Source organism: Prorops nasuta, unplaced genomic scaffold (genome assembly GCF_024137725.1).
Source record: "Prorops nasuta isolate Cenicafe-Biocafe unplaced genomic scaffold, Cenicafe_Pnas_1.2 PNAS00021, whole genome shotgun sequence".
NCBI classification, from domain to species: domain Eukaryota; kingdom Metazoa; phylum Arthropoda; class Insecta; order Hymenoptera; family Bethylidae; genus Prorops; species Prorops nasuta.
In genome coordinates, this window is record NW_027116818.1 from 1,582,428 (window position 1) to 1,596,493 (window position 14,066).

At 46.2% G+C, this 14,066-nt stretch overlaps 1 protein-coding gene across 3 annotated transcripts in view; it reads right to left on the reverse strand.

Moving 5' to 3' along the window:
- Positions 1-14,066, reverse strand: part of N (neurogenic locus Notch protein) — a 161,909-nt gene that overhangs the window by 77,823 nt on the left and 70,020 nt on the right. For 2 of the 3 annotated variants that reach the window (XM_066739891.1, XM_066739890.1), the window contains exon 5: positions 9,417-9,550. In XM_066739891.1, the coding sequence (XP_066595988.1) occupies positions 9,417-9,550 (134 nt within the window). Of the gene's footprint in view, positions 1-9,416; positions 9,551-10,999; positions 12,612-14,066 lie in introns of those variants that run through there. The other variant, XM_066739892.1, reaches the window with a different exon arrangement.

The window sequence follows — 14,066 nt, forward strand, 5'->3', positions numbered from 1 at the left end:
TCCCGGTGAATTTTCTCATCTACGATTCAGCAATTAACGCCTGCATCGAACTTTTTCTCGCGCTACCAATTACTAAAAGAAGTATATCTTCCCACAAGTTTCGACAGGAATCGTTGGCAGACTCGATTCGCACGACGGCCAATGAGCAATTAAGGATATTGAGGGAATGGAGCGCGTCTTAACGAGGAAACAGTCAACTTGCTCTCCTACATATATATATATACACACTCCACAGTTGCCGAAGAAGAAAAACTTTCCAAGTGGCGCATTGGCAAAATTCACGAAGCTTCGTCATCGGTTACGGAGCGTCGAGTGTTTCGAAGGATGGACCACGCGAGCGCAACAACAACGAGATTACACGAAGCTGCTGTAAATGGCAACAACGGCTGACAGGAAATCGCTCGTTGTCGCGACCCGATCGAGAGTACACCAGACGCACACCATCCAGCTATATACACCTCGATTAACCTTCTCCTCCGGAAGTGGCTCCTTTTCTGCCGCTACGCTTCGATTTAATCACCAGCAGCGCTAAACACCCGTTCGAGGCGATATCGCTGCTGAAGAGAAACTAGAAGAGGAATCATCCCATTTGCCAAACACCACTTAGCATCTGCCGCTGATATATTATTCTCAAAAGCAGAGATTCCTCGGACGTTGAGGAGAAAGAGCGGTGGAATTATTATTGGGAGTCCGATCGGAATTCCCTAACACAGCTGGCACGACACGCTGCCTGGCCAAGATAAATATTCGAGATTGAAATCTCTGCAGAGGCGCGTATAGAGATTTGTAATCGGATACTCGCGCGGAACATAATTAGCGAGATAAGTGAAAAAGTTGCGAGTGGACGTGTTCAGTGACGCGACGCGGGCTTGGGAGTACACGCTGCTCGAGTGAGTAAGATTAAGCGACGAAATTTCTGAATACGCGGATAAAGATAAAAGGACGCTCGAGCCAGGGTATAATATGTCACTCGTCCTATGGAGATTGGACAAAACGTAAAATAATACGGCGTGAGCGAGGCAAGGATGTGGTGCTTGGAGGGAGGGGGGGGGGGGGGGGTACCGAGGAGAAGGACGTGACTCTCTTGCCTGATCATTAAGCAGCTTGCTCACGTTTCATAACTACCGAAGACAATGGACCGAGTTCTTGAAAGGGTGGGGGGGGGGGGGGGGGGGTGGATATAGCGTATATCAATGAGACATCGTCGATCGGTGCACTTTGCACGCGATACGATATTCAGCTACTATATTCATGGCAGTGAATAACTCGAATTTCCGAGCGAACGCTCCGAGTCTCGACAAGGATGAACGATGGTCGACCTAACGCGATTTGTAACTTCATCAAGCAGCTTCTCATTTATACCTCCATCGCTAACAATTAAAGCTGGTGGTGCTAGGATCGCGAGTAGCTTCTCCAAAAGCGTTCGCCACGAATTCCTCGGCGACCGCGCGCTACGTGGAATATTTCCGGCGGAATCTCTTATTTATTACCACCTTAAGATTTTTCCTAACGATAATTCCCAGATGTTTGTTTTTACGAATAGCAAACGCGAACTTGGCAGGATCATCAATTGTTGTCTTCAGGAATATACACGGTTTTAAGGTCGGATCTCGAGGGATCATCGCGTTGCGCACGGTTTTGGCGAGTGAAATGGGACAGGAGGGATATATCCGTAGGATTGTCTCCGGTCCTTATAGGGCGGTAATCTCTGGAAATTGCGGAACGTGGCGGGCGATACCGGTCTGCGCCGCGATCCTCGAGCTTTTAACGCGCGTACGGTCTGTCCCGGAAGTGCAGAGAGTAGCCGATGGAAGAGGAGCGGCGCAGGAGGAGGAGGGGGGGGGGGGGATCTCGTTGCACGCGGAGTACGCTTTACGGATGTTTTACGATTAATGCAAGCGAGAACGCAGGCAAAGCTCCGGTGTTCCGCAACATCCGCAAGAATTCTCATCTTCCTGCGTTTTCATTGGAAAACGTTGCTCGCTGCTGCGGCATTCTGCACGCGGCTCAGCGAGTAATTCGTTCCCTATCTCGCCCCGGTAAGACGATCCGAACACGCGTGATGATTAAAAGAAACGCTACTTTCAGGATGCTGCACTCGTAAATTTCCTCGTAAATCGACGGATAAGGCGGCACGAGTGTTCTCGTGCTTCTCCGCCGCGAATAGCGCTTTTCCTCGGACGATAAAATAAGAAGCATAACCTTGACCAATCAAGATTTTTAGCACGAGCCTCCTCCTCCTGGCCACTATATATATATATATATATATCTATCCATAGATTAAGCCCAAGGTTTTTTCTTATGCCAAGTCCGAGAGTTCACGACCGCGTACAGCGTTTTCACAGGCACAAGATTCTCTCCTGCCAATTAAACGGGATTTCGCTAATGAGCTTGTCCGCTAATTGAGACCATTCGGAGGTTGCATTCGATTATCGTTTCGACTAACCCTCGCAACACCGCACGAATTAATTATCCACCGGTGCACTTTTGCCATTTCTAGAATTCTCCCAAGCGTCGAGTCTGACCAATCGACGAGGAGGAACGATTAGTTTTTACTACCGGGTGTTACAGAGATCCGAGCTTGTTCCTCTTATCAGGATTATCCTGAAGAAATTGGGTGGTGGTGGGAGAAGAAAGTGGAGGAGGATTGCGTCGAGAGTTTTATGGGAGGGAACGCTGTGGTTCCAAGAGTGTACACACGCACGCGCACACACACACACACGAGGCGCGGCATAAAATAACCCCATGGCCACATTTATGGGCACATCGAGGCGCCAAAGTCAAAGGTCAAGTGACTACCAGCGAGATGACCTCGAACAAACAGCGTCTCCTACACGCACGTTTCACACGCGTACGCGTACACAGCCGCGTTATTCTTTCATCCTCGAGTACCAGCAGCGTTCCAACGGAAGAATATACTCGCTTGGTGAATTTAGTAGCCACCATTCGTACCGCTTGCATTTTCCAGCTTTTTACAGGTGGGTGGTAGCGAATCAACATTGTGCAAGGTTTTTGGGATGAGTGTGATACTCTTTTTCGCTTTGGTATAGAAATCCAGACGGGTTTCTTGGAGAAAGGACTATTGAAAATGTGGATGCACGTGGCAGTGGAGAAAAGGGGTGCAATGAGATCTAATCTTTGAAGCCTGCAGAGCGAGTCCTCCTAAAAAGCCCGAAACGCGGAAGGAACTTATTACCGAGACTTGCTACGCGATTCCTACTCCTGCGAGAAAATAATTAAACTCGTATGAGACGAAACTGGTTCTTCCCCGACGATCTTGTGTGTCAACGACCTAAAAATACTCTTTGGAAAATATTCCTTCAGAGCCACGCACTCTCTCTCTCTCTCTCTCTCTCTCTCTTTATCGAAAACTGTTAACAATCCCACGTGTACATATATATATATAGCAATTAATTCAACAACGAGTCACCGTAATCTTACGGAGGTAATCCTGAGGAAATTAGATAATGCGAAAGAATAGTGGACAATTGAAAACTAAATAAATGGCGATACTTGATAAGCTACCAGGGAGCGAGAGATGGGGTCACGATCGAAGGTGATTAGGAAATACGCCGGATGAGGATGTGGGGGAATCACCGTGGAACTCGATTCGAGTGCCGGGATATAATCCAGCGACGAGAATATCTCGGAGAAAATGATCGCGCAGAGCGATTTTCATACGTATACATATATAGTATATTTAATAAAGGGTCTGCTTTGGGATTACATTGAAAGAGGCAGGAGGAGGAGGGGGAAGGGGAGGGGAGGGATATCGAGAAGTAGAACCTGATACAGCAAAGGCAAAATATGAAGAGTACGAGAGAAGGGTTGTCAAGTTCGTAGATGCTATCTAAATGCATAGAGGAGGATGAAAATAATAGAAGAAGACAGTGGCTCTGCGAAGGAGAAGAAGAAGAAGAAGAAGATGAAGAGTTTTACGAGTGAGTCAGTGACTCTGGAGAATCGAGTGTGTTGTAAAAAAGGAAGGAAAGTAGCAGTAGCAGCCCGCGCATGAGGGGCATGGAACCCTACCCTCGCCATTCGAACGTGCACACAACCCACCCTACTCGCTCGCTCTGCATTGTACCTACGGACTCGTTTGCGTAATAAATATCACGCATCTGCGCGTCCTTGGATTATATTCACTAATATCGCTATATAGCTGTAAAATTGATTCGCCGCTTCTTCTCACAAGAGAACACACGCGCGCGCAGTCCAGCTGTACGCTTCTTTTTCATAACAAGAACCTGTTTCTTCCTAGTTCAATTATATATATATAGATTCTTGGTGGATCCGATCCTGCTAATCTTCCGCAAGGACTGTTATTTACGCGTAGCCCCCTTCTTCGGCTCCCTCTCCCTTTCTTTTTCCGATCGTACTATATATTATACACGCTTGGAAAAAAAATCGGAAACGAAACTGGCTTTCGAACATCGTCGATGTTGAAGATGCAAATAAAATGGCGCGAACGGGAGAATCGGTCGTTGCTCGGATTCGACGGCTCCCTTTAAATTAATCTAGATTTATACACCGGGGGGGGGATGCACTCACACTTGTTCCGATCGGAGGGGATTATTACTCAATGTGTATGTGTGTGTGCGGTAGTTGCCAGCAGCCAGAGTCGTTCGGTTGCTCTCGCAGCGCGCGTGGGTGTCGTTGGATTTATCATTCTTCTTTCTCGAAATTGAGAGACAGTGATAGAGGGAGTGCGGGAGGAGGATGAGGATGAGAAATGGAAATGGACAATAATAAAACGCGCCGAAGAAGCGAGCAAGCTCTTCCTTCCCCGACACTGGATGCTCCACGCACACACACACACACAAACATAAATGGATTCTAGTTGCACTTTGCGCGCGTCCGAGTTCTCTATTCTCTACTTCCCCCCCCCCCCCTCTTTCTCCCCTCGCCCATTTCCCGCTCACTTACGATACAGTCATGACGACTCACCTCTTCCAGGACGACATAATGGAGCCGCTTATGCTTTATCGCACGAGCCTCCTGCTGCATTATGCATCGTTCTCTCGGCCTGATTCAAGAAATTCCCCAGAGAGAGAGAGAGAGAGAGAGAGAGAGAGAGAGAGAGAGTAGCGTCCTGTGCCACGTAATATAGTGACCCCAATTTCGCGATACCCGCCGGAAAAAGGGTTCCCTCCCGCTGTCGCATCTGTCCAATTCGTTAATATCGTGGGAAAGCGGTACACCCACCAATCATCCAAACCCTTTCGGCGTGGAGGAATCAAGCTTTTAGCCGAAAACCCCAGTTTCAAAAATGGACGAGATATCGCGTTAGCCCGAATGGAAAAACCGTGCGATGTTCTTAATTCTATAATAATAAGCGAACGACGAGTTCCAGGAGGCAGAAACGTTATCTCGGACTCACGGATTTCCTAGATCTGGTTCTGCTAGGTCATTAATCCTGAGCAAGAGAGCTCTTATGAGAACAAATTGCCAGCAGGAGAGGATACCGATATCCCTGGACTGAAAGAGAGACCATAGACAACGAGTCGCATCTGTCACTGTCCTGCCACATTCGCAACTCGCAATCGTGATATTCCACCACTCCCCACCACCCCCCACCCCCCAACACTACTCTTCCGGAGCTATGATCTTGAGAGACCAAACCTCGGAATGTGACGCAGGAGGCATAATTAAAAAACTTCGTTAATTTCCTACGACTCTCCTCATTCTCGTCCAATCCCAAAGAGCCGCGTGGCTAAAAACGATCCTGCAACGTCGCCATGTGGTAACTTACTTGGCCCGGGGGTTGTTCTTCGCGTACATCCACCACGCGTGATCCGATTCCAAGAGAATGGACCTTGCTGAGACCAGAGGGATCAAAGTCTTCCACGAGCTATTATCGAGAGGAGCGTTGATCGAGAAGAGTTGTCTGGACCGAGCAAAAGTATAGATTACGACATCATCCTACCACTTAATTTTACCTGGCAGTCTCTCTACGGACCGAGTACGAGGATAAAAGAGTCCGAGAGGCGAGTCTGTACAATAGTCCGAGAGCCACGCGTAAGGACACTTGTTAAACGTCAACGCGCCGAACGCTCTCTTTGTGGTCCCGGTTATTAATTACCTCTCGAGGCTTCTCGAGTGACAAAAAAGAATGGGAGAATCGACTCCGAAGCATCCTCGGAAAGGAACATGAAAAATGTGCTCTGCTCCACAAGCTGATTCTTCTCCTCCGGCGAACGGCAGATTAGAAATTTAATTAAGTGAGAATTCTCCGGAACGATACACCAGGAAATGAATAAATCAGCGGGGCTCGCGGCTTCGAAGTTGGATCAATCCTCGCTTCAGCATGGTAAAGGGATGAGAAGAATAGTGTGTGGGTCGTTGTTGTTTTATTCTCGCGCTTCGGGGGAAACCACACGACTCTCGCGATCTGTCACTGGACAGCGGCTTTAATGCGCCGATTTACTCGTCGTGTTCATGTCCACGCATCGATGTAACTGTTACATTGTTATTTCATCGGTATTAAATAAGCGCCGTAACATAAATCAGCGCGCGGAACGCGTCAGCTGCGAGACCGTAAACCCGACGCATGCATTTGTATAAATATAAACACGGTTAAACCGCGGTTATGCGTAATCGCTGTGACCCTTGCAGCTTTGCAACTCCGAGTACCGTGTAGGTGTATGGTAATGACCGTTTGCCCAACTTTAAACTTGTTCGATCGAATCCGCGCGTGAAATTATCCTCGACGATTGGAATGTATAGGAGTAACGCAAGAGGAAGATCGATCGGGTTCGTCCTGGAATTAGCGAGGATTAAAGGTAGGATGTAGAATGTTCGGATTAAGCTTGGAACATCGCAAATACGTCACAAAAGTTATTTGCTTAAAGCGGATGGATCATTTGCAAAAGCAAATCTTCCTTGCGAGCATCATGGGAGTTATGGTCGCGCAACTTGGACGAGGAAGGATCGCGAAGCCTCGAATGGAATCGTACAGTTTCTTGTACCATCGGCTTGGAATATCGATAATTAAAACTAGAAATCGACTAATCAACGTTGCGAGCGACGAATGAAAATCAATCCGAGGAAGGGAGAATTTTTTAGTTCCGAGAAAAAGGGGATCCTCCTTTCCTTTTTCCCACGTGGCACGAACAAGGACAAGAGACGTTGGATTTCCACGAGTTACGAAAGAGCGGGAGTTTAAAGCCGAAACTCGTTATATGGAGGAGCAGCGAGTATTCGTTTTGCGGATCCTGAAGAAGCATTGAATAGGACAAAAAGGCGGACTAGCGCGTTCGCGTATGTTAAATAGATGCTGCTACTACTTTGTACTTTGTACTAATGCAGCGTCATAAAGTTTCTCGAGCGAAACGCGTTAGCGCTTCTCGGTAATATTCATGAACGGAGTTACACGAAATACCTCCGGTACCGCTCAATTTCCGTGCTACTCTCAGCTGAGAAGTGGCCGACTGAACGCATAAAAGCTCAGCGGGGGCCAAAAGCTACTACGAACCGTTGGAGACCGAGTTGGTTAGGCGCGAAACCCGTCCAGTTGTTTGCCAAAGATACAGGCTCCGAGAGAAATAATGTAACTGCCAATGAAATAAAAGAGCAATAAGATAATAATAAAGAGAAAGCATCGAGCCAAACGGATGAGCGGAGATATCATCGGTACAAGAGGATTTTTTTGCATGACCGGAAGTCCGTTGATAGGCCTTGGCACGCTGAGACTGGCAATCGAGCAAATTTAGCTTTTTTCAACTTGCAAATTCATTTTCCAAGATAAAAGTGATTTCGTAATGGGAATGATTCGACTGACGATTAAATAAAATGATGATGGAGAGAAAGTAACGAAGGAAGCGAGTCGGGGGAGGCACGACTGATACGAAGAATCCCTGCAAGAGCGGAAGTCTGCCGATAGACACTGGAGAACACGCTTGTAAATTAATTTGCAAATGTAAGAACGTTTTAATATGAGGAATAAAGCTTAAAAATGTCAATCCACGAATAATAGAGGCTTTTCTGTTAATGGAGCGGTGACCGAAGGAAGAAGGGAAATTACAGGTTGACGTGAAGGAAAGAAAGACTCAATCGAGATTTTCAGGTACTTCCTTAAGTGGGGAAAAAAGCGTGTGTATGGTAAAGAAGAAGAAGAAGAAGAAGAAGAGGAGGAGGAGGAGGAGGAGGAGGAAGAGAGTCGGGGTGGGGTCGCCATGGTCTTGGTCCGCCTGGGAAAGAGAGGATCACGCATTGTGATCCAAGGAGTGTGGAGGCCACGCTAGGCTGACCCTAAGCTTTACATTAACCATTCGGGCTAGCTTCACATGCATCGTAAATGGCCACCGGAGGCACCCCAGCTATCCCCCCCCCCCCCCCCCACTCTCACCTAGGTACCTGTTGCATCGACCAATCATTACAACGCCAGAGACCCCCTTTTGTCTTTCTCACCCTCTTCCCTTTTCCTTCCCGAGCGACCAACTTACGCAAACGGAGACTCCTCGACTATACCTCGAGGAACCTGGAAAACCTCGGTAGGAATCGCGGGATTTACATGGGAATGAAAATCAAAGTATTTTAGAAATTCAATGGCCGGGATAGAAACTAAAATTTATGCAGCCAGTGGCTTTGGGAAAGAGCGGACTTTTAAAACGATGGATTATGCATTGAGAATCTCAGGTGGAGAACAACAATCAGTGGTATCTGGCAGGAAGATTAGTATTCCACGCGAGGAAAAAGAAAAATACAATGTAAGATTGCTGGACACTACTGTTCTCTCTCGTGTTGGATTCTTTTTTTTTTCCAGCACCCGTGTATATACCGACACAATTGCGTCAGAGCGTCTTCTCTCTCTCTCTCTCTCCGCTTTACGGTTCCCCGTGTGATCATACGAGAGTCGAAACACGAAAAGAGACGTTATGCAACTAGTCGACGACAATGACAAGTTTTCGGGGCTTCCCAGGAAGGTGCGCTTTGTACAAGTACGACTCTCCTCGTAATAATCGACTATTTATCCTATAGCCCATTCCACACGCACGTTTGCATTTTCGAATCACAAGTTCCGGCAACGATTGGATCGTCCTGCGAAAATTTCGAGACCTGCCAAGTCGAGGATAAAGAAGAGAACGATCTGGACACGAGTGCTGTCTATACTATTTACGTCCTTTGTAAGGAGAACCTTTCCTCGGACAATGGCTATGACCCTGGTCATAAAAATTCACCGGACCGTAGCCCAAAACTTTGATAATAACAGGTAATAAGATGAACGAGTACTGTATATAGTGTCTCGACGAGAAGCAATTTAAAAATTGTGTAATCAACCATTCGCTACACAAATGAATTTTATTCACTGTTACAACGAAAAATTGTTCAGAAACTTGACAATTTTTCTCAGTGTTAAATAAGGTGTCGATTTTTCTAAAATTTCTCATGGCGTAAAAATTATTTTTGCAACTTACCTTCGGGACAGAGGCATTCGTAGTTGAGATCGTCCAACTGGTGACACGATCCTCCGTTCTGACACGGCGATGGACTGCAAGGTATGTATTCGTTTTCGCAGTTTTGTCCGGTGAATCCGTTCGGACACATGCACCTGCAAAGAGAGAGAGAGAGAGAAGAAAATAAGAATTGCTTTTTCAACTGGAAAATTTTGCTTCCAGCAGTAATTATTATCAGCGGTGATCAGGTTTGAGATAAATTGCAGAAAGGAAGGCGCTAGGAAGCTATAAGTAGGTAAGCCATTGAACTCCTTACGGAAGGTATAAGGTTTGTCAATGTTACATGCGATTTGCAGAACACGCCATACGTTACTCTCTGTCGCGTAGTGTGTCTCGTTTCTACGCTAAATCTCTAGCTCTGTCTCTCACTAATTTATATCGCATAATACTCCTGTGTTCCATTCAAAAGCAGCGTGTACCATGTTCCACCAAGAAGAGAAAAATAATCAATTTTCACCGATCGTTCAATTCATTCGCTCACTGGTCGCAATAACGACGCGAGAAAAATTTTGTGTTAAATGATTTTAGGGTAAGAGAACTGTGCCTAATTACGAGTGATTAATTTTTTTTATTCACCTACGCGTTTTATTAATAAGTGACACATCAATAATGTATTGTGTAAATTAATAATAAAAATCTACCGAGAAAAATTGTTTACCAACATATAATTTAATTCGGTTCTCAAAGAATTGAATTGAGATTGTTACAGGAGTTTAATTAAAATTTATATATTTTTGAATTGTGCTGCAATTGCAATCGGTGAAAGAATTTATCGCACTATATCCAAAAACAGGAAAAAAATTTCGCGACACAATTGTTCAGCAAAATTTCTGAATGGCAATTTTATATTAATATTAATATCCGAAGCTTGAACGTTAACATGATTGAAATGTGAACGCAGCGATCTGCGTGTATCATGGAGATATATCGTATCAAAGGAGTCCCGTTACGGATTGTTGAATCAGCGTTGAAAAAGTGTATTCGTAAACACAGGCGCGCTTGTGAAAGTATAGGTAAATACACGTGTTCTATCTGACTAAACGAAATATCGTATGACGTTTATACTTTGAATAGGATCCTTCCCTCTCAAAGCTCTTCCTATCAATACACTGGTATTAAATGGAACAATGGAAAGGATAAACATTTTTTAATTATATACTTTCAATACGCTCAAAACTTTCATCTTAATTATTTTTCAACGATATCAAACGATTTTATAATTTCATTGATGAATCATCGACCACTCGAGTACAATGATAACAAGTGGACGTTGATAAAGTTTTCATATATATGAAAAACAAAAAGAAATAAGTTGTTTGACGAGAGAGAGAGAGAGAGAGAGAGAGAGAGACTTGAATGAAAGCACTGGAGGATATTGAAAGCAATTTATCCAGACTTTCATTGAGTTTCTCGCATAAGAATAATTGCAGGCGGTACGCGTATGTACAGCTTGAACCTTAACATTTGATCGAAAGTGAATTGGCTTATCGCGCGCGTAAGCGCTGCAACGATTTTCGCACGGTAAAACTTGTTGCAAAACGCACCTGGAGCTTGCGGCCAGGAGAAGCACCAGTGGTAAGACACGCGTGGGATACATTTTCACTTAAAATTGATGCCCACGAGTCGCAGAGGGGGCTACTCCACATATTTCAGCGAGGTCTCGCTGAGAATGCTCACACCATTTGGCGAAAAAAAAGAAAAAAAAAACACTGCTTTATCAAAAAGCCTGGCTTCCTCGTCTAGTTAGAGACAAGCACAAAAAAAAGATATATATATATTTTTCTATATACTATAATAGCACGCACACATAAACACTATAATCCTCACAAATACGGTGCTTCGTTAATGGATCACGTTTCACTTCCGGAGGGATTGCACAAAATTCCTATCACACTAAAAGCAATAAATATTATCCAATCTCGGTGGCGAGGCTCGGTTTCCCGCGATCTTGTACTTTCTCGAGCAAACGATCCACTTGTAAGGAGAACACGCTGCGCGCGCGCGCTGACTTTCCAGCATCGGGCACGCGGCACACAATTAATGGCCGAATGTCACTTGGATTATCCTCCAAAGAGCAGATCCCAACGTAAGCCAGCCTGGGACGCGTTCGACATTCTCGATGCTATTGCAATGGTGTCGCCCTTCTTATCGTTGTTCGAGCAACGAAAACGTCCAATGAGAGACGCAGCAGCAACGTTCCGTGTTGGAGCGACGCGACGGCAATTGGTACGTTGTGTGTGTACACTACCACTGCAGCAGTCAGCGATACACTCGAGTATACTGTTGAATTAATTGCACAAAGGAGAAAAGAGAGCTAGTGTACGCGTCGTTGCTCCAAAATTGAATTTTTATTACGGCCACACTTCTCGGATCCCAACAACAATCCCTGGGCATTCTTGGAACGAGGGTAGCGACTCGGGACAATGGCGTCGACACCGAAAGATTCGTGGAATTATTGTCGTACACAAAACACGCACAAGTGCAAGCCAATGGCGAGTCGAGGCAGTGTCGATAAACGATAAAAAAAGTCCCCGCGATGCGCTCCAACGACAACAATCGCACAACTTTCGACCGAGTGTTTATTTACCTCGAATCGACACGGCGGCGGCGCCGCCGCCAAATTTCCACTCGACACTACCACCACCACCACCACCGAGTCAGTACTCGATTGAACCACGAGATATTTGTGTGTCGATTCGCTCAATCCACTCTCCCCAGTCTTAAACTCCCTTAAACACGCGCAAATTGCCTCTATCCTGTGTTACGACGTGTCGCCAGCGAGTTGTCCATGACTGCCGCCTCGAGCAACGTGACGTTGCCAAATCTCGACACCATCAACCTTGCCAATCCCAGACGGATTCTGACAGGAAATTCGATCTTCGGCCCTCCGTCGTTAATTTATTTCACTTTGTAAGGCAGAATTTTTCCGTAGCAGCACTTTTCACTGATTTTGGAGGGGGGGGATTGTATTCAATGTTGCACCGTCGATGTAGTCCAGTAGCGAGGCGTTTCGCGATGGTGGAGAAAGACACTTGGAGCTTTGAAAATCGAGTAAAAGTTTGTAGAACCGACGCGAGGGTGAAAGGTGATCGGTCGCTTAGCCAATTTGCGATCGATCGGCGTTCGACGAGGAAAAGTATTTCAGCGTCGAAGAGCCACGCGCGATACGTGTGCCTCTCTCGAGCGGCTAGCGACAGACTAACCTTACCTTCCGGGTCGCGCCGCTCAGGGGGCGCCACGACTCTCGCGGACCCCTTCGCTCAGAGCCCCCCCTCGGTTCGTTCGGTTCTCATCGTGCCCCTCTGTGGAGTGTGCGTTCTCTCCCCCTCGCGCCCCTCTCCCACTCGCTATGAACGCGACTGGCCGTCCCTTTCCATTCTCCCTCGACTCGAGTAGTCCGCTCGTATCCCCCCGGGCGAGGGCCGCTCGGCTCTTTTCGGAAATACTCGTGCGTCCTCGCCAGACACGACGCAGCGTCCTTTTCGACCTCCCATTCCCCTGCACAGACCCTGCAGTGTATTTTCTTCTCGCTTAAGACTCTTTTTCCAACCTCGATAACAGCCAAGACCCACGCAGCAGCTATGCGAAAACTTTGTTGCGTGCACTTGCACTTCTCCCCACTCGTTTACTCCACGTCGTTCGAAGCTTCCTCCCAAAGCCACGCGAGTTTTCTTTTTTTTAGTAATTCGAGGGTCGCGCGGCTCTTACACCAGCGGTCCTCAAAATATGCATCCTTTTATGCCAGCTTCCGTAATAAATCTCCTTTCTCCGTTATAGTGTTGTCAATTATATTTAAGACCTGCGTTTTTGGCACGTAATAAATTCTAAACGTACTTTGTTCTAGGATTTGCATTCTAATGTGTTTGTTTCGCAGGAAGTAATTGCAGGACCTTAGGCGTGCCAACGGCACCAAAATAGCGATTAACGCGTGTTTACCAGAGTGCTTAGGAACTTGGATCAACAGCGAAGAGACGGTCGATTTTAAAGTTTAATTTTCACTTGTTTGCTTTTGTCCCCGTGGCGCGCAGCTAGGTTTCGAAGTTTCGCCGGGGCTGGAAAAGCGACGGTGACGCCCCTCGTGCCTACCAAGTTCCTAGTGTGTTGGGGGATTTCCCCCACCACTTCAATATGCTAGAGCCTTATGTATCTACTCGTTTTTAACCCCCCAACACGGTTGCCAGTTCCTCCCTCGCTTAATCCATTATTCCAACCGACCGAGCATCAATGATTCTCGATACAGTCGATTGTTGAGAGGATCCGATCGCACGTAGATTAAATACACTGCTACTCGCGATGAATCGCAAATTCGTTCTGCCGGTATTATGGAAAGGTGGACCTTGGAGGCAACGTTGAAGCGGCGTAGTAACTTGAAAATAAACCTATGCACTATGCATTATCTCTACATTTTTCTTATACTTTGAATAAATCAAGATCACCCGAAACAATTTTGTTCAATATTTATATACAAACGCGGGACTGCGGATTCCACGAAAATTCTCCCCTAGCCATATTTTGACACAGTCGTCGATCATCGTTTTTATCGATCCTCCAGGCCCACTCTCCTCTCACATATTTTATTGCTACGATCGAGCTTCGATCTCTTACAATTTT